Raw genomic sequence first — 24,836 nt, 5'->3', positions numbered from 1 at the left:
AACAGCTATTTTGCGGCCATCTACATTCTGGATTTTCTGATTCTTAGGGCAAATATAATCTAGTCTTAATGCATGTTTTATTTTTACAAATTAAAATATAAATATAAGTGCTATTCCACTTAAAGGATTTAAAAAGTGCTTCAAAAGGAAGTCAAATCAAAATAAACCTACTGGTGGTCCGCCGTGCTGAAGAAGAGATAGAACTGTTGAGAGAGAAGGAGTTCTCATCTCTGTCTCCTGATACACCTCGGCGAGGAGGAAGAATGGAGGAAGGTCTTGGGAGAGAAGAGCGCTTTTCTGGGCTCTTGGTTACTCCATCCTGATTGGAGAAAACAAAAAGGACATTGGGTTCTTGTAAGTCTTTAATTTATACGAAGTGATATTGATTTTGCTATTTTCCTCCTGTGCTGATAGATGAATTTCTTTTAATACAAACTACTGGATTTCATATATTTATAAGCATTTCTACTTTAGAACTTAGAAAGAGTGCATATTTGCCTAGATGTTTTAAAAAAATACATTATTTTGGAGTTCTGATAACTGAGTGTGAAGTTCAAGTTCTAAATGATAATTGGGTAAAATAAATGTACTCAAGCAATCTTCAGCAAATTACTAATTTTATTGAAAAATCTTCATTAGCATGATAATTTATTAATCAGAAAGGACTGAGAGTAGCTCACTGCATGTATAATATTTCTAACAATGACCACTACCATATATTGTGCGTGCATGTGACAGGAACTCTTTATAGTTTACATTCTTTTATGATTTGTTTCTCACCACAGAACATGATACACATTTTAAAGCTGAAGAAACAGGTTTAATGAGTTTATGTAATTGTTTCAAGACAATTGAGTTGGTAGGTGTCAAGAGATAGTATTAAACCCTGATGTATATGATGTTAAGTTTCAATTGTCTATTATATTCTATACAATATAATTTGTTATTATTGTACTGTGCAATATTATTTCTTATATATTATATATAATATATTTTGTTAGTTTGCATTTGATATTTTACCAGATAATCAAACCATCAATTAATAATTGGAAGCATATCTAGAAAAAGACATTTTCTACATTTAAAAAATAGGTATACTATTTATCAAAATTTTAAATTTGCATCTGTTTTTAAAAGGGCCTACTGTTTATGTGTCAAATACTTCAGAACGTAAAGTATTTGCTTTCATACACTTCCTGAATTAGGTTCTATAACATAATCTCCCAAATTCTATTTCTTTCTGCACCTTTTATTGACCTGCTGCCTTACCTTGTTCCCTGATTTTGAGTATGGCAAACGGTCTGTGGAGCCTGCTGAGGTGGGCTGCATTAATAAACTGTCAGAAAATGTAGCCCTTTTAGTCGTGCTAGGGCAGGCTGAGCTGTATCTTGGGGACTTTGTGCTACCCTGTAAAGCAGGAATCTTTGACAAGGTAGAATTCTAGCCATGAAAGAAAACAAACAAAAGCACAAAATAAACCAAACTATGAAGTAAAAGGAAAATAAAACAAAGAAGTATAAATGTATAAGAAAATCAAAGTCTTTTTAATAAGAACACATGATAAATGGTTATAATCAATGATAGAGATGTGTACTTAGATGAGAAGAGATTTTCATTGAACAGCTCTCTTTAGCCAAAGCTAACTTAGTAATAGTCACAGAAAAATATCTGTTATAAGAAAACCAAATATCACATGTTCTCATTTATAAGTGGGAACTAAACACTGGGTACACACGGACATAAAGATGGCAACAATAGACACTGGGGACTCCAAAAGTGGGGGAAGGATTGAAAAACTTCCTATTGGGAACTATGTTCACTATTTGGGTGATGGAATCAATATAAGCCCAAACCTCAGCATCACGTAATATACCCTTGTAACAAGCCTGCACATGGACACCCTGATTAAAAATAAAATAAAAAATCTGTTATACAAATAAGACACATAAATAATGCTAAACCATTTCATTTTCTAGTAACCAGGTCTAGAACAGGTACCATGTTTATTATTTATTATTTGCTCTTCTTTACTTCCAAATGTGATTGTTTATGTTTGGTACATAGTAGAGACCCAGTGGATAATTGTTGAATAAATGATGACTGGGCGGATGGATAGATAGAAGAACAGAAGAAAGAATAATGTTGCTTAGATATGAAGGAATTAGCTTTGTGAAATCTTGAGACCAAAGTAAGTCTCTCTTTTTTAAAAAATAGAATAAGCCTTAATATAGAAAGAATGTTACAAGTGACTAGCAAAACTCTCTTTTTGCTGGTTTAAAAAATAATGCTGAGTGCTTAAATTTTGTTTTTTAAAAAATGATTCTATACATAGTTCTCTCATTTAAGGAAAATGTAGATAAAATATTCTTTTTGGATTCTATGTATATAGTCTCTAATTAATTCACAGGTTTTATAATGATAACACATTTGGAAATATCTTTCAATATCCTAACTGCTGGAATTATTCCTTTAATAAATACAGCCTTTAAGATGTACATATAATCCATATATCAATCATGTTTCAAGAACTTTAGAACAAGGTATATTTGAGGCCTAATAATGAAAAAAGCATTTTTAAAGATTGAGAAAACTTATTTTCAGGTAATCTACACTGACTTCAACAGAAAATTTTCAGAGTTTATATATAATTGGTTCATTTTATAACTAAAACACATACTGTGAACTAAGTTATACCATAGAACCAAAAACATTTTTATGCAAAGACTGTAGTCTGCATGATGTGTTATGAATTCTAAAAAGGAAAGTCAGGACTGAAAAGATTGCCAATAAAAATCACGACTTAATTTACAGGTGTTGATAACCCCTGGGGAGACTGGCTGCAAGTATAATTGGGAAGGATGTATGACTTTTGGAGAAAGCTATGCCAGCATGCCATACATCTCATGGGTGACTGTTAAAAATATAGGTAAGTATGACAAAGCCAAGGAGATTGTTATCTTCAAATAATTAATTTGATCTGTTACAGAAATGACAGATAAAACTGAGATTTTTATCTCAAGTTTTAACCTCTGGAGCTACAACAGAGACATAAGTATTTACAGACTATAAAAATCACTTCTTGTTTTATAGACCCAGTATCTTGAGTGGGAAGTGTAATTGGGTCAGCACAAGTCATTCTTTTTTGATTGATGCTACCCACAAAAGAGTGAATTTCGAAAGTGTGATACAGAAGAGAAAAATAAATTGGATTGCTTGTAGTTAAGAAAGACAACTATTAATGCTAAACAAACAACAGAAAACCCCAAGTGAAATGCAGGATTATGGGTGGGTCTGGTTCCTAATAAAGAGCAATTTAAAAAATCATCACAGGCATCCCATAAATATATACACCTAATATGTACCCATAGAAAAAACATTTTTAAGTTAAAAAAAAGTGAATCTAAAAGAGCATACAACTACAAAAAACAATCAGAGAACTGTTCTGATGGATAGACTGAATATTAGAGCTAAATCAAATAAAAGTTACTCAGGGTTTTAGAAAACATAGGACAAGGATATCATATTAGGAAGAAAAAAAGGCTAATAAATGAGAAAAAAAGAAAGAATGAAGGGCTAATTTTTCTTCAGAAAGACAAGATTGGCATTTACAAGGAAAGAAGTTTTTTTTTATGTCAGATGATGCCTATGGTTCTGTTCCAAGTGCTGATTCTATCGAGTTACTCAAAGATCAAGGGGCTTAAAAATTTCCTAAAAATGTTCCAAATTATGTCCACCTAAAGGAGGAAAGGTCAGACTTATTTTTTATATCTGCTCCTGAAAACTTCCACCATTCAGTTAATTAAAATAATAACGAACAACTATTACCATTTATTAAATGAATGCTATGTTCTAAGCATTATACTGCATACTGTTTTATAACATTATTGCATTTAATTTTTATAACTAACTCATGATACAGGAATTTTGTCCTCCCCTTTATTTTTAGGAAATGAAGAAATAGGAAGAAAAGGATCATATAGCTAATAGATGTTCAAGATTTGAACATGGTCTGTTTCATAGCCCTATGGCTAACCACCATAAATCATTAATTAGGAAACAGAAGGTAAAGAGATACAAATTTTGAAATCACAATGTGTTTATAATAAAGCCTCATATTTACCAAAGCAATAAATGAACTCTGTTTCTTGCCATATGTTCAGGAATATAGCTGATACATTTGTATAAAAATCAAGTATCATCTTTTATCAACGTAAAACCCCTCAGGTTCAAAATCAAAGATTTGGCTGCCACAGGAAATGAATCACTACTTTTCATAATAAATAAATGTGGAAGTCTAAAATCTTACTGGTTTTTAGAAGGGTAAACTAAGAATTGTGATTTACATATTATATGTGTTTGCTCAGTCTCAGAATGTTGTTATAAGCTACTAATTAATATCATTCACATTATTTGCTATAATTTTAGGATTTCATTAGTAGCCTTTTAATTTTTTTCTTTCAATCATAAAGGAGTGAAAATACTTCATGTTGGCTTTGGTCATTAAAATATAGTTAATAATATAAAAATAAAATTCACAGAAAAAAATAGAAAAGATTTATAAATATATGAAGAAGTTAAACACCATTAATACAACCAAAATAAATTTTTAAAATAATAACACGCCATCTCCATAATTTGGCAAATATAGAACAATATAAAATACGTAGTAAGAATAATGAATATGAACACTCTTCTTACACAGAATGTATAAGTGGGTAGAACCTTTCCAGAGGGCAATTTGACAATATGCAGCAAAAACTTTAAATATAAACATTTTTCTTTAATTTCACTAGTAGAAAATTATCTGAAGGAAATGGCACACAAATGCATTTGTGAACTGAACTTAGCCAAAAAGTTCTCTACAGTAATATTGTTAAAACAACAACAAAAATTCTAAAAGTCAAATAATAGGAAATTGATTAAGTATATCACCGCAAATAAATAAAATGCAGTATTATGTAGTCATTAAAACTTACAAAATGTTCAACGACATGGAAGTACATTTACTGTTGAATTTAAAAATTGATACACAGTGTTCTCATTTTTGTTGTTAAGCCTATAAATTTATAGAAAAAATTAAGATTTTACACCAAAATGATAACTGTGTTTATCTTTATGATAAGGGGATTATAATTGATTTATACTTCCTTCTGCTTGTGTACAATGCTTCATTTGGTCATATTTTTATTTTGCAACAAAAACAATGAAAGTGTATCACAAAATATAGTTACTGTTGGTTATATGGTTTAATTTGATTCTATGAAAAGTAAATAAATTGGACTTCCTTATTTTTGTCATATCATTGTGCTGCTTTCTATGTTTCTGTCTTACTAGTAAGGAAGCAGTCCAGCTGTGTCCTTACCAATTACCATCATATGCCATTCCAGAAGACGTTAATCCTTCCATGCCTGGATGCCACGGAGAATCTTCTGGGTGAGTGAACTATTTAAAATGACTTTTAAGAGTAAATATCTAAACAATATCAAAAGTTATTCCGATATTGCAGCTAATACCAAAGGAACTTCAAATGAAGAACAAGGAAAAACTTATTTTACTCACAGAGACTTTGTCCTTTGCCTGTTTAAATACACTGGGAGCCAGAGCTGATTCCCCACCTGCTGCTGTTGAAAATAAAAGACAAACAACCCCAAACTTAGTCTCTAAAAACTCATAAATGCAGTTTTAACTACCTTTAGGATATTCTGTTGTGTCAACAGACTAATGCAAAGCAAAAGTTTGCTTATTATGAGACTCAAATTCAATAACTCAAGTAACCTGAATAGCAATAACATAGCATGTGGCTCCAACTATACTGTGTGCTAATTAATATAACCCATTGTCTACCAAAGCACAGGTAAGCACACCAAATAATTTTTCCATTGATTACCAATGTATCTTTGAGTCACTAGTACGTAAGGATAGATCCTTTAGAACAGAAGTTACAGAATAGCAATGTGAATGTTGCAAAGTTTAAGAAAAAGAACATTGATTGGTTTCTGGGGTTCGCATGATATACAGAAGGGGGCTCATAGAGATTTCCAAACCCTCTTCTTGTTCTGGAAGCCACTGGCATACCTACAGATATTTCGGTATTTTACATTTCAAACTGTCATGATGTCATGATCAGCCAACCCCTTTCCCTTTGCATCCCTTCATTTCACAAAATGAATGACATACTTGTTTGATGTGAAAATGTCACATGAGAAGGGAAGAAAAATAGCTTGTCAAGAACAGAAAACACGAGAGAAAATTTAAGTTCAGTAAATACAGAACATGTTCTACACATGCACTTCCTGTATGAAATTATTACCACATCTGTTACTGTTGTTTCTCTTGCTGCTGTTTTATGCTTCTGGTTTCAGTTTTAAACTCCATTATCTCTAGCATATTTTGGTTGATGACTTACCTGAGGTGGCTTAGCTCTCATGATTTAAAACCATCCTTTGTGGTTTGGAAAACCATCTATGTTTGAAAATTGGACTTAGAAGATAAAATAATCAAGCTTGTGTGTTTATTCCTCCTTAATTTTCATTCATAAAACAGAAACCCTCAGAAAAAAAATATGTATCCTTATCAGCCCTCTGAATAAGTTCCAAAAAGGTATTTTTATGACACGTACAGTTCTGACACAAAAATAATAACTATCTACAATATGCTTTATGCCATGTAGGACTCACTAGTGAGATTTTTCAGATTCTAGGACTTATCGTTTTTAAGGAAGCAGTAAAAATGATGCCTTCCTACTACCTCTGTAACATAACTCAAATTCTTGAGACACATATAGCTTGCTTCAAACCAATGACACCTGTATCTGATACATGCTTTCTCGTAAAGTATCTTAACATTAGACCAGAATAAAGGAAATTAGTTCAAAGATTTTAAATTTCTTTCGAAGAATGAATAAAAACACCATTTACTTTAAATGTAGTAAATTGAATATCAATGACATGCAAACACTTTACTAAACCATTTTACATTTTCTCTAAAATTCCACAATCCTGTTGACATCTTTCATTCTCTTCAGGTAGGTTATAGAGTTTTTATGCTAAATCAAGAGATTCTGCTTGCCCAAGCAATTTTACTATTAAGTTAAATGAAGTTATTAATTTGCTACTGAGTTTAATGAAGTTCTAAGTTTAATGAAGCTAAAAACCTGAGAAAATGAACTAAGGTGTGTCATGTTAATTCCTAACTCCTAACTTCAGAGATATTCTTCATCCTGAAGCTTTATCAAGGTTTGCATATATACAAGCCTTCCATTTTCCAATCTGCCTTAGATTCTTGTTTTTGAAGGAAAGCACATGATAAGATTTCTAGATGAAGAACACAAATACAAAATACTTGGAATTTTCAATGACTAAAATAAAACCATCAATTACCTTGATTTTCTCTTTCTCACAAAGGCTAATGTTCCTCTTAACCTTTAAAACCATCCAAATATTTATATAGAGGCATTGATGATGTACAATGGAAAGAAAAACATTCTTTTCTGATTTAGCGATCTGTCATTTTGGAGGCTACAAGCATGCCACTTAATAAATGCTAAAATAAAATATACTGTAAGATTATCCTAGTATAATTAAACATATAAAATAAATACTTTGCACTGAAATTTAGAAAAAAGTTGGTATTACAGATATTTGTAGGGGTTTTTATGATGGTTTCCAACATGTTTTATTTCTTTGTTTTACCAGTTTTATAAACTTAGGAAAAAATATGTATTTGAAGAAGAGAAGTAAGTAGACAGCAGGCTGGGCACAGTGGCTCACGCCTGTAATCCCAGCACTTTGGGAGGCCTAGTCAGGTGGATCATGAGGTCAGGAGTTCAAGACCAGCCTGGCCAAGATGGTGAAATCCCATCTCTACTGAAAAAAAAAAAAAAAAAAAAAAAAAAAAAAAATATATATATATATATATATATATATAAATTAGCTGGGTGCACACCTGTAATCCCAGCTACTCAGGAGGTTGAGGCAGAAGAACTGCTTGAACCCAGGAGGCGGAGGTTTCAGTGAACCGAGGTCGCGCCACTGCACTCCAGATTGAGTGACAGAGCAAGACTCTGTCTCAAGAAAAAAAAAAAAAGTAGGTAGCAAAGTAAAAATAAACCGAAGTTTATTTCTAACTTAAGTTTCTCCAAAAAGGAAGAGTTTTCGCTTCAAATTTTTGAATACTAAACTATATAGAAAAGTCGAGTAGTTTGGAGCCAACATATTTAAGAAAATCTCCATGACAAAAGGTCAGCTAAGAGATGTAGTTCAGTAGAGTGAAAACCTTGTTAATTTTGGATATGAGGAATAAAATCTGATATAATTACCAGAAAATTTTGTTTTCTCTTTTTTTTTTTTTTCCCCCAACAAAAGCAAAGTCATAGTAATTTTGTAAACCACAATTTCACTTCCTGGCTTGCTTTTCATTTTCAGTATCTAAATCACTACACATTCTTGGTGGTTTTCAATAAATTCATCAACATCAGTAACAGATTTGGCAGTAACAATGTAGAAAATAGGACAAATATTTATGAGTTTAAGCATGAGAGGGATAAATAAGCAAAATAATGAGAATGCATACCACAGTTAAATTCATCGCCATCGTCTAACCAAACACACAGAATGAAAATAGGAATCCCCAGAACGTGACACTAGAGCACAATGCCAAGATACAATCACGCACTGTTATGTCTGAGCATGACAAAGAAACAGATGGTCATGACCTTTTCTGTAAGGAGGGGGAAAAAAAGAATAATGATACAAGACACTTAATAGCAAATTTTTCATGACTGCTGAGATTCTTGGAAGAAAAACAAAATGAAGAAGCTGCTACAGTAATGAGATTTTTAAAAAAATACATGTCTATGTTTGCCAGTCACATTGCAGAATTGAACAGTCACCTGTGGTTTTCCGCTTAACACAGGAGAGATGAGTTGGTCTAGTATATTTGATAGCAGGTTTTAAAATGAATTTCCTGGAGGGAGAGTGGGCCTGAACTTCTGTTTTTTTAGCAAGTTCAGCCTTCTTATAAACTGCTATGAATAAGAAAACACAAAAAGCATACCATCAGGAAAAAATAAACACTTGGAGCAAAACCGAACGAAATTTTATAAATAATTAGTTACCACTGTTAGGCAGTTCTTCTGCAAAAAGGTAACAATGAATTACTTCAAAAACATTTTTAAAGAAGTGATTGTTAAATGAACCTTTTTTCCTTCTCACTTCATCTCTGGAGACTGTGCTAGGTTCCTTTTTAGCTACTTTTCTTTCAGGAGTGGAAATTCTGCCTCTCCCGGTTTTAAAAGGCTTTTCTTTTCTATGTTTCTCAAGAGATGATCTCCGAGCTTCCTTTTCAGCTTTCTCCTCTTTAGGAATAGTTTCTAACTGTTCTGTCATGATGCTCCTATCATCATCTGTGGATCAAAGCAAATCATGACAACAACAACAACAACAACAACAACAACAGTGAAAACATTAGTAACAAGTGTACAAAATCCTTTGTATATTTAACAAAATGCAAAACAAAGAGATAAAGAGGTATTTTAAAATGTTTAAGTGAAAAAAAAATCCCATAAGGTTATTGTGTTTGAGTTGAGAGTAGAAAATTTTAAAAACATAATAATAATGCACACCTTGAGTGTCCACCCAGAGGCTGTCAGCGTCCATGATGGAGTCGTCAATGGTGGTCTCGTCTTTGTAATCGTCATAGGTTTCTGTCTTATATTCAGAAAATGCAACCTCTTCTCTCTCAGGGGAAGCTGGAGCCTCTGGGGAACCATCTTTGGGTTCTGCCTGGGCTTCAGCTGCCTCTTCTACTTCAAACTCTTCTTCGTCATGAGGAGATGGTCTCCTTTCCACCTCAGGCTGCTCTAGTGCTGCAAAACGCACGCTGTGGGACCCTGACTCCCCTTCATCAGTTGTGGTTTGCACTACAGTGATGAAATCATCCTCGATGGTCACAACAGACTCAATCACTCCTTTGTGTTCACCTGGGCAGGTCTCCACAAATTCCTCCCTGGCACCTGAGACACCCAGGTCAGTAATCTGAAGGGTGTCTGAGCGGAAGAGCAGTTTATCATATTCTCCCTGGGCTTCTATCTCTTCTTCCTCACTCTGAATCTCTGCTGGTTCAGATATGATTGCTTCATGCAATGGCTCTGCAACATCAGAAGGCGTGATTGATATATCTGGGGTCTCTTTGCTTTCTTCTTTTGGCCCCTGAATAAATTCCATCTGGACATCAGCTCTCTCATCTGTGGCTAAATCAGCCTCTGAAACAGCAGGTGGGCAAGGTATTTCCACCGACAGTTTAACGGCAATCTCATCTTGAATTAGAGATGATTCTGGAGATGTTTCCTTCTTGCCCTCATCAGCTTTCAAGGACTCCATGGTGAGACTTTCATGCTCACCACTAGACTCATAGGACTCCTCCTTGTCTACAGCCTCCTGGTGCACCAAGTCAGGCTTGGCCACCTTCTCTTTGACTTCTGTCTCACTAACTTTGGTGCCTTCTTTCATGTGGCCAGACTCGACACCCATAAATGCATCTACCTCCTGCGGTGCTTTGGATGAGGGGGTCATGTCCTGTGTAGCCTCAAGTTTTAGCTCTGTTGTCCTTCTATCATCTATGTTTAGCCCTGAAGCCATCTGTCCAAAGTCACTAATTTTAACATCTAGTTGACCCTGGACAGCAAAATCCAGACCTTGTTCCACCTTTTTGGATGATTCTACCTCAGCTACTTCTGGCACTGAACTAAGACCCTTCTCTGCTTTCTCAGAGGATGCATCTGTTGGTATTGACAAATCTTTGGCCAAAGCTTGCTCATAGGTTACTCCTAATCCGAATGTTTCTACTTCTTCACCAGCCTCTTCAGTTTTCTTGGCATGTTCTTTTGAATCAGCATGTTCTTCACTCTTTTCTATTACAGTATCCAACCTATCATTAGCTTTCTTCTCTTGGTCAAACTCCTTACTCAGTCCTGATTTGTCACCAGAGATATGCGCGGATGCTTCTTTGTCAACACTGAACTCATCTTTGACTCTTCCGGCTGCTGCCAGTTTCACTTCAATCAATGAAAGGTCTGTGGCCAAATCTCTTCGAACTTTATCATCAGTGCCTTCATAAAAGGAACCACTCTCCCCTGATAAATTCTCACTGTCTTGAACAGGTGACGGCAATGGGACTGTGTATTTATTGAACACACAGTAGCCCAGGTCTTCGAGCTGACTGTCCGTTTTTACAATGACATGGTTTTCATCAGTTACCGGGGGCAAACCAGTACGACTATCCTCAACCACAGTCTCTGATGGGACTGATTTCCTCCTGGCAACCTCAGCATCTGCACTCACAGAAGCCAGTCTTGACCTTGTGCCTGCCAGATCTAGCATTTCAGGCAGGTCAGGTGCCATGACAGTACCATTTTTGTAAAAATCTTTGGCTAGGAAAGGAGACTCACATGATGTCTCCACTTGAGTACTTTCTTCTCCGGTAGCTTTTACTTTCTCTATCTGTTCTTCCTCTTTGCTTTCTACAGGGAAGCAAGGGGCTTTCTCTAGTGCAGGTGTGGTGGCTGGAAGGTAATCATCCCCTTCATCCATACTTCCACTAGTGTTGGTTAGAATATCGGAAGCCAGAGGAGAAAGATCATGTCCCCGACCAAAGTTAAATCCAAGGGCTATGGAATCTAGGCAAGACATAGGCAAATTGATTGACATGCTTCTTTGTTCTATTGCAGACCTACCACCAAGTCCTAAACTCCTGCTGAGGGTCAAATCGTCCTTATTCTTACTGTGGAGGTCCCTTTTTTCTCCATATACTTTTGGGTCAATAGTGAACATTCTTTCTTGAGGAGAACTGGGTTCTTCAGGTAAATCAGATGGATAACTCTGTGCGAGAGTGCTGTACCCTGCTTCTTGTGCTGGAGGACTGGGCTGGGGTTCTTTTCCTGTTTGAAACTCCTTGTCACCATTTTTATGCACGAGAGACATGGTATCAATAGACTCATGGACACTTTCTCTAGTGTCACTCAGTTCATAGTAATCACTGCCTGGCTCAATGCTTTTTATTGCTTCTTCCTTCAAGGCAGATGTTTCAAAGTACTTGGACATTCCTGATTTATCTTCATAAAATGGCATGTCAAGCTCAGCTGATGTTGCAGCTCCAACCCCTTCAATCTTATCTTTGTCATCAACTCTCATTTCAAAAAGTTCCTGAATTGAGCTCTTTTCAATTAACGCAGATGGTTCGGTCATGGCTTTCTCCAGTGTTTTAGAGGTCATGGCTGAATCTGTAACTGCTTGCTCCAAACTTACAGGGAACGAGTCCTGTTTCGACATATCTGTGGTAGGCTCTTGGTCTTTCTGTTCTGAGAAAATATGCTCTGTGGAGGTCTGAATTATGCCTGCTTCTTCATCTGCAGGTTTTGGGGGTTTACTCTCTTTCGGCACAGCTTCTTTGTCAGAAATGGTGGTTTTTTCTTCAAGCTTCGGCTCAAGTTCCTTTTCAGTAAGTATAGGTTCCTGTCCACTGGGGGTGAAAGTATCTTTCTGCTGTACAGTCTCTTGATTTATGGCCTCCTTTTCTTCCTCTAAAACTTTCCCTGTAACATGTTCTTCTACAACTGGAATGTGAGCATCTTTGGGTAAGGTCATTGCCTCTGAGGGTGGTGCTTCTGCCATTTTGTCAGGTTTATCCTCATGAGGCTCTTCAATTTTAAAACCATCTTTGGCAGTAGCTGGGCCACTGGTTTGTTGCAGAGATTTTTTGTCATCTGGCTGTAAAAAGGCAGGGGTGAAGGGTGATGTGTCTGTAACTATTTCATTCTTCATGACATCTAAAGGAAGAGTGAAGCTTCCACCTTGAAAGGGACTTGGCATGGGAGAATCAAATTGTTTCCCTTCCCATTTTGGGATATCATCAAATACGTCTTTTTCCCTCATGGGAGTCAGAGGGCCAGGAGATACTGGAGCAACTAAACCCCACTCATCCTTTTTTGCTTCCGTTGGCATTTCAATGAACCAGTCCTTTTGCTCTTTTGGAGTTGGAGGCTCTTTAGGGAGGTCAATGCCAGGTACTACAAGGCTTGGTTCTGTCTTCTGTCTCATGTCTTCCAGGCTGGCAACAAGAGTGTGCCCAAACAAAGCTGGGGGTGCTTTTTCTTCTTCTGTGCCTTGCATGTCCTTTTTATCAGGGTAAGTTTTAGTTGTCTCTGGCTGAGAAACTAAGGCAGCATGTTTAAGGTCTTCACCAGGCTTACTTTGCTTCTCGGACTCCTCTTCCTTCGTGTCTAAAGGCTCAGCTGCAGAGGGAGTCAATTCCTGCTGATCATGGAACTCCATCTTCGAGGCTGTAAGTAAATCTGAAGTAATCGGGTTGATTTTTAAACAAATAATAGGCAAGTGCATTCAGAAAATAAGCTTAAAATTATATTTTGAAGTGATAAATGAATGGTAGAATAACAACAAAAATTATGGAACATGCAAGCATGCTACCCATGTAAAAATCAGTATGAAAAGGTCAGGACTGTGATTTATGTGTACTATTACTAAAATGAACTCTGGTTTTAAATTAATGTGCAAAGGAATTGTAAGAACAGTATATTTCTGGATATTCTTTTCTCTTTTTTGTTTTTTGTTTTTTTTGGTCTCTCCTAAACATTATGTGATGTGTATTATGGAAGAAACAAAATTCATGTGCTTTCTATACATAAAGGTTATAAGCTAATGAATATTGAGTAAGCAGCTAAGTTAGGGTACAGAAGAATATTTAGGAAGGACTAAATATAGATAAGACTTGATTTCTACTGAACATTTTCATTGGTTTTATCATTTAAAAATGAATTGGTAGGCTTTGGGCAGAGGGCCAAGTAATGCACAATGATGTAATGTTAATAGTTTCAGTTAACTTGATCAACAAATGTCAGGGCCAATTCTTTAGGCATCCACAGGTTACTGGCATAAATTTTTAGAATTCATTTGAAATTAAATTTCAGAAATGTAAGTAAATATTTGCTATCAATTTTATATGATATGACTTAAGAATTTACAAGCCAGTTTCTATCACATATTTAAAAATTTAAATTCCTAATCATTACTTAGTCTGTACAATAGATATAAGAAAATCTGAATTACACTGTTGTTACTGGGAAGTCATGTGAGTAACAAACTTTTCAAAACAGTCAACTATTGAAATAACTTTATTCCCATGGTCATGACCTCAATCCCTACAGCATGACCGACTGGTGAAGCATTGGCCAGTATTGGCTCTAGAGGTGCTCCACAGAAATTAGATAACACATTTTTATAAAATAATAAAATTCAACCATCTCTAAAAGAGCAAGTGTATGGATCATCATTACCTTATATACTTATGTGTCCTGTTGTAACAATAGAAAAAAAATACTTTATGAACTTCTAATAAAGGTTAGATGAATGAAAACTCAAGAGATATGGGGATGATCAGAAGGGTTGGCTGCCATGGGGAGAAAATGATATGAGAAGCATCAGCAGGAGCTCAAGAAAATCAAACCAGTATTCATTGAAGCATAAAAAATATAGCACATTTTGGTTGCAAACAAAAACGATTCCACCATTTAAGCCTCTATGTGCCAAAATCCAACTGTACGATTTGAAATAAAAGCATATGAATTGCTGTCCCCAAAATAAAAACAAAAATATACATGTATTAGCAATGTGACTGGCAAACATTTGAGATGAGGGGGGCGGGTAAAAAAAAAAAAAAATAAAATAAAAACAGAAGCTCACATAGCATCATCAGCCTGGCTGCAAAGCGTATTGTATCATGGCAAAGGAAAACCAGGAATCAGCTACAGCACTGGAAAACCAAGCTGCCACACGGCACTTGCGCAAGCCACACTCTCTGCACATGAAGCCTACAACAGTGGACTTGTTATCATAAGACCCAGCGATGAAATAGCGAAATAGCATTGGAAAGGCATCAGGTTGGTAAGCCACTGGAGAGATCATTTGCAACAAAACACATGCAAATCCTGAGAAAGACACACCTTCCCCAGCAGAGGAAGGGGTTTTTACTTCTGGAGACACCTCCTTGACCTCTTTTACACTTTTCTCATGTGGGGCCCCTGCCGGGGCACTCTCTTCGGGAACTATTTGGGTCTCCGCACTAGACTCCATTTGGCCCTTACTGAGGCCTTTGGGTTGGTCTGAGGACTTAGCAGCCCCACACTCTCTCTCAGGAAGAGCAGCAGGTTTCTCTTCCTCAGCCATCCGACTCTCTAGTGTTTCTTCTTCTTAGGGATGAAAAAGATGTTGACATCATGACCACAGAACAATACATGAAACGACAGAAATATTACTAAAGGAACACTTTCAGCTCCATTAGAATGACCTCATGAAGACCTCAGCTGTCTTTTTTATTTTACCGTTTGGATGAACAAATTAATATTCTAATGCAACATACATTATGTACTGGTTGGAAAACTATGATGTATAATCTGCTAATAGTGATGACTTTTAAAGTCTCATTAAAAGGCAATTTATTTTAAAATTTGAGAGCTGAAAGGGTTGTATTGATTGATTACCCTTATTGGAAACGGCAGTAAGTTGCACGCATGTGGAAAGCTTGCTGGAAATAAGAGATGGTGCTGCCGGATAACAGATGGTTGTGAAAAGATGGATGTACTGATGTACTGAAAAAAAAAGTCTTTAAATTTGTTAGACATGTGCTGTTTTCACCAATGCAGGAAGCCCCTACATAAGAATTCCCGGCTGCTATATTTAAAATGTGCAAATTTTGCTAAAGAAATCTTTGGGAATAAAAAAAGCCTTGCCTCAAAAGAATATCCAACCAACTACCTTAACAGCTTTATCACAAAGTCCACCAAATTTACTTAAAATACAATTTATTTAGCATTTACAAGGTAAGGGACTACCTAAGTCAAGTTATGTTAGCTTCATTGCATTAAGATGTTGGAGAAAATGAACATTTTCAAGAAGTAAGTAAAATAAAATATGTTAAAAACAAGGTCAAGGTTAAATTTAAATCTGTTTAGAAAAGTCTACCTCTGGGACACAACTATTATCATATTGTTTAACTCCCTGAAATATCAGTAAATATCAGTTCATGTATAATTCTCTTTGACACTAAAGAAAAAATATGCACATTAGTAATAAAGTCTTATTTCTGTAATTCAAAACAAAATCATCAAGGAAAGATCATTGAGTGGCAATCAAACGGCCAAAATAACCACCCCCCAAACCATGTATATCAAATAAAAAAGTTAACATTTAAGATGTAAATATAAACCTTTCAAGTTCATGAGTTATTGCACTAATTTGTTTCTCATTAACACTTGAAATGTCAGTAAAAATAAGTAAATCCCATTTTGTCACTTAAGGAATTAGAGAGAAGTATATGAGCTGTTTTATAGTTTGTAAATGGAAGATTCTTACAAAATTCTTATGAAATAATTGTGCATTGTTTAAATGGCCCTGAGGGAAAGACTACAGATAAGAAGAAAAGGAATTTTCTTTTTTCTTTTTTTTTTTTTTTTTAGAAATATTAATATCCTCAGAGAGAAACAGAGGGAGAGAGAGAGGAAAAAAAAGCTACATTATCTATCTCTTCACATTTAGCACTCATTTTTATTTTTGTAATTTAATTATGGAATTTTAAGTAGCATTTAAAAAATTTAGATTCTAAGTTTGTTATTTTAGGAAAATTTTATAATGCCATAGATTTCGATTACAGGTAAAAGAATTTTAATATAACTGCATTATAATGTTACCTTTTTAGTAAAGTCTAATCAAGTTAATTTACATGTTTTCAAATCCATGTAGCTTTTTAGCTTTCCATTTTCTCATTTGGTATAAATCATATTTATTTCCACTACAATTGTTCCTTATTTAAAAACACACATATTTTAGAAATTTAGTTTTAGAAGAACTTAGTTTCACTTAATAGGACTTATATTTCTTTATCGGAGAGCCTGAGCTATTGGTGTTCTGTTTGCAAAAGGGTCCTTGAAGATGCTTATTATGATGACTGTAGTTGGTGAGCTGTAAGCTTATTCCTTATTGCTTTAGAACTATCTGCTTTCATATTAAATATTGTCCCTTTTGGAAATAAACTCTTCGCCTAAGCAAAAATATATTTAGCTGTACCTTTTTTTTTCTTTACCAAAACTACCTAGTTAGAATGAGACATATTGCAACCCATCACGTACTTATTTTATCCTCACGATAACCAATTATACACTTGAGTCTCCCAGCTTTATAAGGCTAGAATGACAAAAGCTTTGAATCATTTCCTTCATTTTAGTCCAGCTCTACTGATGTGGGCCAAGATTTAGTCACCTGGGGAAGCCTCTGTAGTTTCTGTAGATGATTACATGATATGGGGAAGTACATTGTTTCCGTAACGTTTATTCTGCTCTAAACAGATTCTTCATTCTTTCCTTTTAAAGATCTATCATATTAATATAGCACTAAAAAGAAAGCTACTGCTATTTAAAGATACTATTTAATAGTAATATTATGTGTCTAAGGAGTAAAAAAATTATATGAAGAGTCATCTTGTTTGGTTTGGGTAAGAATATGTTCTTCCCCAGCTGATTATTGGCAGGGAGCAGAAAGAAGTCATACTTTAATAGAGTATTTTTTTGCTTCTCTCTCTCTCTCTCTCTCTCTCTCTCTCTCTCTCTCTCTCTCTCTCTCTCTCTTTCTTCTCAGAAGCAATGATACAGAAAAAGGAAGTGCTCACATGCCTCCAGTAAGGCTTCTTTTATATAAATTGTTAAGGCATTTGGATAGATTCAACTTATATAGGAACTTCACTTTCATGCAGAGAAAACAGGCTCCTATCCCTCCCACCCTGTATGAAGGCACACTTAACATGATGCAGGTGGTCAAAGCTGCAGGCCGGGGAGGAGGAGCAAAAGGGGACCATGCTTGGTTCACCTTTCTCCTGGCCTAAGTGGGCCTCTGCATTCTGCGCTGTGACACTGGGGAGCACACTAGAGGTGGTCCATTCTGAGCTGAACAAAGGATGCTCATAGTACTCCTCATCGGAATTGTAAGGGTCATCATCAGGCACAGACACCGAGATGGAGGGGGCTAGGAGTCTACGCCTCTCCCCGCTGGTGGTAGGTTCATGGCTGGGGAACCTGTGTAGAGGACCCACTTGATCCTCAGCCCCTTCATCTACAAACAGACACACAGGAAGAAACTGCAGGGAGAACTGGACAACACAGACACAAGATCAGACGGACGAGACAAACACCTACACAAGGACACGAAGGGCCACAGAAGCAGCACAGCAGGATGAAGGGAAATTAGCAAGATCAAGCTGATGGAGGATGGGAGACAGTGAATGTTTCATGCCTCAGTAACCACTCAATTCCACCTATCCCTTAAGCAAGTTTGTCATTGATCTAAGTGAACCAAAAGCATTGACAGTCCTGCTGCAAAATAAAAATCATCTATACATTCCTCTCAAACAAGTCAGAATAACCAAGGAAACGCTGGAATAGAAACAAAGCCTTACAAAACAAATGCATTCTTTGGAAGAAATTCTTTCATGCAGGTTAACTCTACTCGTGCTTATATCAATATATTTTAAGTTAAAAAAGAAGAAAGTTGTTAGGATTTAATGCCTGTAAGATTATGAAGAAAATAGTCCTGTTTAAAACATAGCCTTAATTATCTAGGATGCACAAGTAGTTAGTGTTTTGGTTAATTTAATTCTAGTTAATAACTTTAACCAGAAAGTCATTTTTAATTTCAGTCCTGTTAAGAAAAATCTACAATGCATTATTCCTCTTTCCTGCCTTAATAAGAAATGAGCAGTCAGCATAGCTCTTTCTTTGGATGCTAAGGCTAATGTAGTACCTAGGGACATCATTTTAAACAGGGTTCTGATTTGCAGGACAGTGAAAGTATACTGTTTTAAGAAAGCCTCTAATATTATAAACTTGTTTTCTTATGTTTTGTTTTCCTCCTGAAAGCTTAGTAGAGATACAATTAGCTGAAAATTTCTGCAGAGTCGGCTACAGATTCATCAAGACTTTATTCCATGTAGTTTCATTTGTACCACTGGCTCTTGGCTGTTTTTCATGTTTCAGATCTCTTATTGCGTGTTTCTTATTGAAATGCTAACGTAACTACTCTCATTTCTGTTCTTTCCTGTATCTTGCCTAGGAAATTTGCATTATTTAAATATATCTCCTTAAATATACAACTGTAGATCAGTCTGCTTAGCATTTGGATTCTTGTATAATTCAATGAGCACTTGGCTTCCAATGTGATGCAGACATTATATCTCAGGCCTATGTGGTGGTTACTAAATTTGCTAATCACTATTTATTTACTTATATTGAGAAACCAATTTAAAACTTCATGACTCTCAATAATAATAACAAAATCTATAGTATCTATCTGTACAGTTTTTATTTATATCAGATTTTAAGAAGACAAAATTATAGCATTAATTTGCAAATATACTGTATTTTTAGGACAGTAACTTATTTTTGGCAACCAAGTGATGACAACTAGAAATAAGTCTGAAATCATGAGGATACTAAAATAACATTTTGTAGAGAGAATACATTTAATCTTTCAAGTACATTATTTACTGATTGTTCCATGGAAGATGTTTCTGGATAGATGCTCGGAACTTTCTCAGCCACAGTGCTTTTTATATCATGGGATAGCAGAAGCCTAAAATAACATTTGGTATTCTTAGTTCAACTCGGCACGATTTCGCAGCTGAGCAGATAATTGTCCAAGATCTGGCCTACAACACTGACTGAATCATAGCCCTGGCTTGTCACATGTCTTAGCCATTCATATTTCTCTCAGTGGATCTCTGGAGCTGTAAACTCCCCATGTATGCAAGTTTCTTCTAAAACTCCTGATATGTTCAATAGGGTACTTTCATGATCAATAAATGAATATGGGATATGTTCCTCTCTGCTTTTCAACATTTATTTTCTGGGAGGTACAGCAGACTATAGTATCAAACTGAAGAATTTCAAGCTAAGAGTAAAGGCAATACTCATTGGATGTTTTAACCTTTTGCAGATTCTGGCCACCTCTTTCTTGTTGTCATTGTTCTTTGTGAAAGTGCCAAAATTTAAAAACAGTCCAGAGCCTAGCTTCAGATCTATAGCATTTTAAAAAATGGTATTTTCTATTTTGAAAACTTTCACTCTAATCAAGAACCAACAAAAAGAACACCACAAATTTTGAAAGCTCCAGTGGAAAAAGTAGCTTCTTTGTAGTACTTGCCTGGCCTGGGACCAAGGCAACTTCAAAAAGAGTATCTGGCAAAGTCCATTCTTCTCTTAGTACTGTGAGCTGTGTGTACTCCAAGTCTCTGTTTAAGACCTATAAGCCTAAAGTCCATCTACGTTACAAGCTCTAGAGATATGCCGGGGAAGCTATGCTTTATGGGGACGAGGGAGGGCTAAGTCAAACAGGGCACTTGATTCTAATGATAATGATAGAAGACATTAGATTCTCATTCCTTATGGTATTGTGCATGGCAAGTGCATCTGGATCACTCTCAATGGAGATGGAAGACATAATAATTTTAAATAAATAAATAATAAATGGAATACTTATTTTTAAGCTTTTTTTTTCTTAAAGGAAATTAGTATAGTAGCTTGTAACAAATAACTCTCATTTGAAGATAATTTACTTCCATAGTCTCACAGTAAGAACCTTGATAAGAAACAGCCTTAGGGATGTAGTGCAACCGTGATTGCAGAATTTAGATTTGGATTTGCATTCTGGATAAGCCACTTATCCAGACATAAACCATGACATTTTGGGCAAAGGAGTGGAAATGAATATTATCTATCTTTGTGGGTTGCAGGGAGGATTAAATGAGAAGATATCTGTGAAAATGCCAAGCACAATGTCTGACTCCATACATCTTAGCATCTGTGTCTTCAGTGTACTCAAACAAGTTGTCAGGTACCTCTGTTCTTTCCCCTCATTTAACACATCAAAGTTGGAGTTGAGAGATATATGAAAAATTAAATTTATTTCACAACAGTTTGCTGTTGAGGTCAGGATTGAATGCATGCATCCTTTTACTAAAAGTGGGCATGCTTCTGGGGACTCTGCTTTTGCCACAGAATATTCTATTTCATTTAATAATGTGTTATGCTAAAAACAGGGTAACCTTATACACCTTGAACTTCCGCATAGTTCTTCTGCATAATTATAATCTTCAAAAATAAAGCTTACCTGCTTTCAATGGAGGAATAAACTTTCCCTAGTTTGCTTTCATTCAAACTATTTTTTTTTTTAATAAAGCATTTGAAAATTTACACTGGGCTAATGTAAGGCTTGCCATGTAAAACCCAGCCTTGGTATGCCACCCTCCTTTGGAGACTGCATCTTGTGGAATGTTAGTGATTCAGTGCTTTTTGCTTGTTGTGGCATCACAGCATATGGTTGATGGCTGCTGGCCGCACTTACATTGTTCTCCATATTTTCAAGCCCTTTCCATTCTGCCAGCTTTTGACTGAGGACTCCTCAGTCTGCTGACTGTTACTGCTGCCCCAGAATGACATAAAGAGAAAACTACTTTCAGATGAGCGATATTAGGTCACCACATCCATGACACAGGAAAACACCACCCTAGAATTCTGGAGCAAACCTAAAAGGGCAGAAAGAATCCTGGTTCTATGTTCAGATTATTCCATACCTTCACAGCCTTCCAAATTCTAATAGCTCAGTCCAAATGACAACTATTATGATTAGGCCAAAAAGAAAAAGGAGGTTAATTTGAAAACATCATAATCAGTACAGTTTTGGTTTACTGTACCATAGTTCCTTTCCTAAGTGTGCAGGTTGTTTCATTTTTTTGATCAAAATCCTTTGTAAATGTTTTCCAGAATAAGCACTTGTCCTGGGAATTACTAATATTACATTAATTATAATAAATATTCATAAATGATAGTAATTAACATTTTAAATTATTTTTAGTGGAAGCTTTCATGCTTTCCCTTTGGGAAAGAACAGCTTTAAAAAGTTTGATAATTAATAAAAAGAAAGTGTATCCTCAAAATTGCTGAATTAATCTAACAAAAGAGCTTTCTTCCATTTGTACAAAAGGATCAGACTGCAGCAGTCACTACACCCTCAGATTAAAGTTGCTTTGAGGGTATCAAGGAGGGTAAATAATCCGCTAGATAAGGCAACAAAATCCACCTGCTCCCTTTCCACCTGACCTGCTATAAGCAATATATTGATGGAATTTGGGCTGAGTATTTACAAACTACTTGGTTTGAAAAATTGAACAGTTCAATCCTGTCTTGTGACTTATTACTAATTTATTTTCTGACAAAACTAAACTTAAAAAATACTTGTATATTACTTAAGTGTGGCTTAACATAAAAGAGAAGCAGTAGTTTGTCTATACCACAAATCTTTTACATATTTAAGGTGAGAATATTATCTGGTCTTTATAGAGGTAGAGTTTATAAAATATATACATCTATTTTTCTTAAAACTCAAAAAATGGTTATACATTTAAAAGGAAATAATCAGAACTTCAGATAGTTCAATGCTTAAAAAATTAAAAATACAAGTTTGGCTTGAAAATAACTTTGAATTACTTTCAATAAGAGGTTAGTTGGTACTTTCCCTGAATATCTGGAAACAGCTTGAAGAAAGTAATTCCAAAATATTAGGGAACTCTGGAAAGTTGACACCTAAGTTACCCAAATTGAAGGTGATTCTACATTTTATTTATGTATGCTTTCATTATATCCATCATATTACCCTACAGGAAGCAGGCTGGGTGAATTCCCAGATGGATGGGAGGACACTGCTTCTTTTCTTTCTGTTCCAAATTCCATATACAGTAAGAAGATTAAATGACTTGACCTCAAGCTGACTTTTGGAGTAAACCTATTCTGTCAACATCATATCCCTCTCTGGGTTAAGAGGATTCTCTGATGCTTGAAAAGCTTTAAGTAGGAGCTTAAAAACATTTTCCATGGCCTGAAGGAGGTACAAGGGTCATGTCAGGCTTCCCCCTGCATTCAGAGTGAAATCTAGGCCACTGACCCCAGCTGACCACAGCTTACTCTCACACTCCCCTCCACTGCTCTACTCTTTCTCACTACCCATTAGCCACGGACCCCCTTCAGTTCCTGGGTCACTTCATCTTCTTGGGCACCTGAGCACCCTTGTGCTTTTTTCTATCTTTGTTTGGCCAACACTTTCTCCTCATGCTTCTGGTCTCAGCTACTTAGCCATCCCCTCACCTCCCAATAAAATAAGATTTCCCTTGTAATATTTTAAAGCTCCCTATTCTTTTCTTTTTCAAAGCTAATCCAATTTAAAATTATTGGTAAGCTTATTTATTGGATTCCTGTTCTTCACTAGATAGTGTTTTTTATTTATTTGTTTATTTATTTATTTATTTATTTTGAGACAGAGTCTTGCTCTATCTGGAGTGTAATGGCGCCATCTTGGCTCACTGCAACCTCTGCCTTCTGGATTCAAGTGATTCTCCTGCCTCAGCCTCCCGAGTAGCTGGGATATAGGCGTGCGCCACCATGCATGGCTAATTTTTGTATTTTTAGTAGAGACAAGGTTTCACCATGTTGACCAGGCTGATCTCGAATTCCTGACCTCAAGTGATCCGCCCGCCTCGGCCCCTCAAAGTGCTGGGATTATGGGCTATAGTGTACTCTTTAAAAGCAGGGATCATGTCATTTTGTTCACTAGTATATACTCAGAATTTGAAGAGTACTTGGAACATTGTAGGACTCAGTAAATATGTGCCCAGTGAATGGATAAACATAAGGTCAAAAGTAACTTTTCAAACCTATAAATTAAAAGATTAAATCACATTAACTAATAATCATTGGCTGCTATGCACTGATTATTAACCCCAAAGTTTATTTTATTCCTCAGAAAAATTTAGTTTGTTTATTATTTCAGGCAGTAAATTGGAAAAAAAAAGGGCTCAATTTAAGAAAGAAAAACCTTGCTAAGATAAATTTAGGTTTATAAATCTGTAACAAAATAAAATTATTTTAGAGTTGACAATATATGGTTCACTAATTCAATTTTTTATATTTAGGAAATCAAAGAATATTTTAAATGGACCTAATTACAAATGATAAAAAGACAAGTCTTTTAAAATAAATGTTCTTCAGTCTTAAACACAGTAAAAAGGGAAAACAAATGTATAAATGAATAAAATAAACACTTCTGGGCTGGGAGCGGTGGCTCAAGCCTGTAATCCCAGCACTTTGGGAGGCCGAGACGGGCGGATCACGAGGTCAGGAGATCAAGACCATCCTGGCTAACCCGGTGAAACCCCGTCTCTACTAAAAAATACAAAAAACTAGCCGGGCGAGGTGGCGGGCGCCTGTAGTCCCAGCTACTCGGGAGGCTGAGGCAGGAGAATGGCATAAACCCGGGAGGCGGAGCTTGCAGGAAGCTGAGATCCGGCCACTGCACTCCAGCCTGGGCGACAGAGCGAGACTCCGTCTCAAAAAAAATAAAAATAAAAAATAAATAAATAAATAAAAATAAACACTTCTAAAATTCTGGTTTTAATATATGAAAACTAAGTAATATTGAAACAACAATGGAGCCCTAGTTCTCCTCTGCCTTTTCCTATAACTCTCAAACAATAAACAAAGGTTAACTAGTCTAAGAGAACCAGTTAATTGTTTCCTTTTAAGTAGTGCCTTTCATCTCAAATTCTGAATGAATATAGTTCAAAGGCATCTTTCTGTTTTACCAATGAGAACTGAAAAGCTGACATGACATTCCATGGTGAGTAAGTTCATAAAAAGATCCATGGACAATAACAGGTCTCAACAGGAAAGAGTC

General features: G+C 35.7%; 1 protein-coding gene across 3 annotated transcripts in view; it reads right to left on the bottom strand.

Annotated features, from left to right (window-relative positions):
- MAP2 (microtubule associated protein 2) overlaps positions 1 to 24,836 on the bottom strand; it is a 309,591-nt gene that overhangs the window by 28,967 nt on the left and 255,788 nt on the right. The window contains exons 9-13 of one of the 3 annotated variants that reach the window (XM_030916768.1): positions 9,623 to 13,348; positions 9,197 to 9,403; positions 8,891 to 9,025; positions 5,560 to 5,621; positions 172 to 319 (exon numbers count right to left, since the gene is read on the bottom strand). In XM_030916768.1, the coding sequence (XP_030772628.1) occupies positions 172 to 319; positions 5,560 to 5,621; positions 8,891 to 9,025; positions 9,197 to 9,403; positions 9,623 to 13,348 (4,278 nt within the window). Of the gene's footprint in view, positions 1 to 171; positions 320 to 1,269; positions 1,441 to 5,559; positions 5,622 to 8,890; positions 9,026 to 9,196; positions 9,404 to 9,622; positions 13,349 to 24,836 lie in introns of all 3 variants that reach the window. The other 2 variants (XM_030916769.1, XM_030916770.1) reach the window with 2 other exon arrangements.

This window comes from Rhinopithecus roxellana, chromosome 14 (assembly GCF_007565055.1).
Source record: "Rhinopithecus roxellana isolate Shanxi Qingling chromosome 14, ASM756505v1, whole genome shotgun sequence".
Taxonomy (NCBI): domain Eukaryota; kingdom Metazoa; phylum Chordata; class Mammalia; order Primates; family Cercopithecidae; genus Rhinopithecus; species Rhinopithecus roxellana.
Note: the sequence above shows the minus strand (reverse complement) of the source record. Positions and strands in the feature narration are given on the sequence as shown.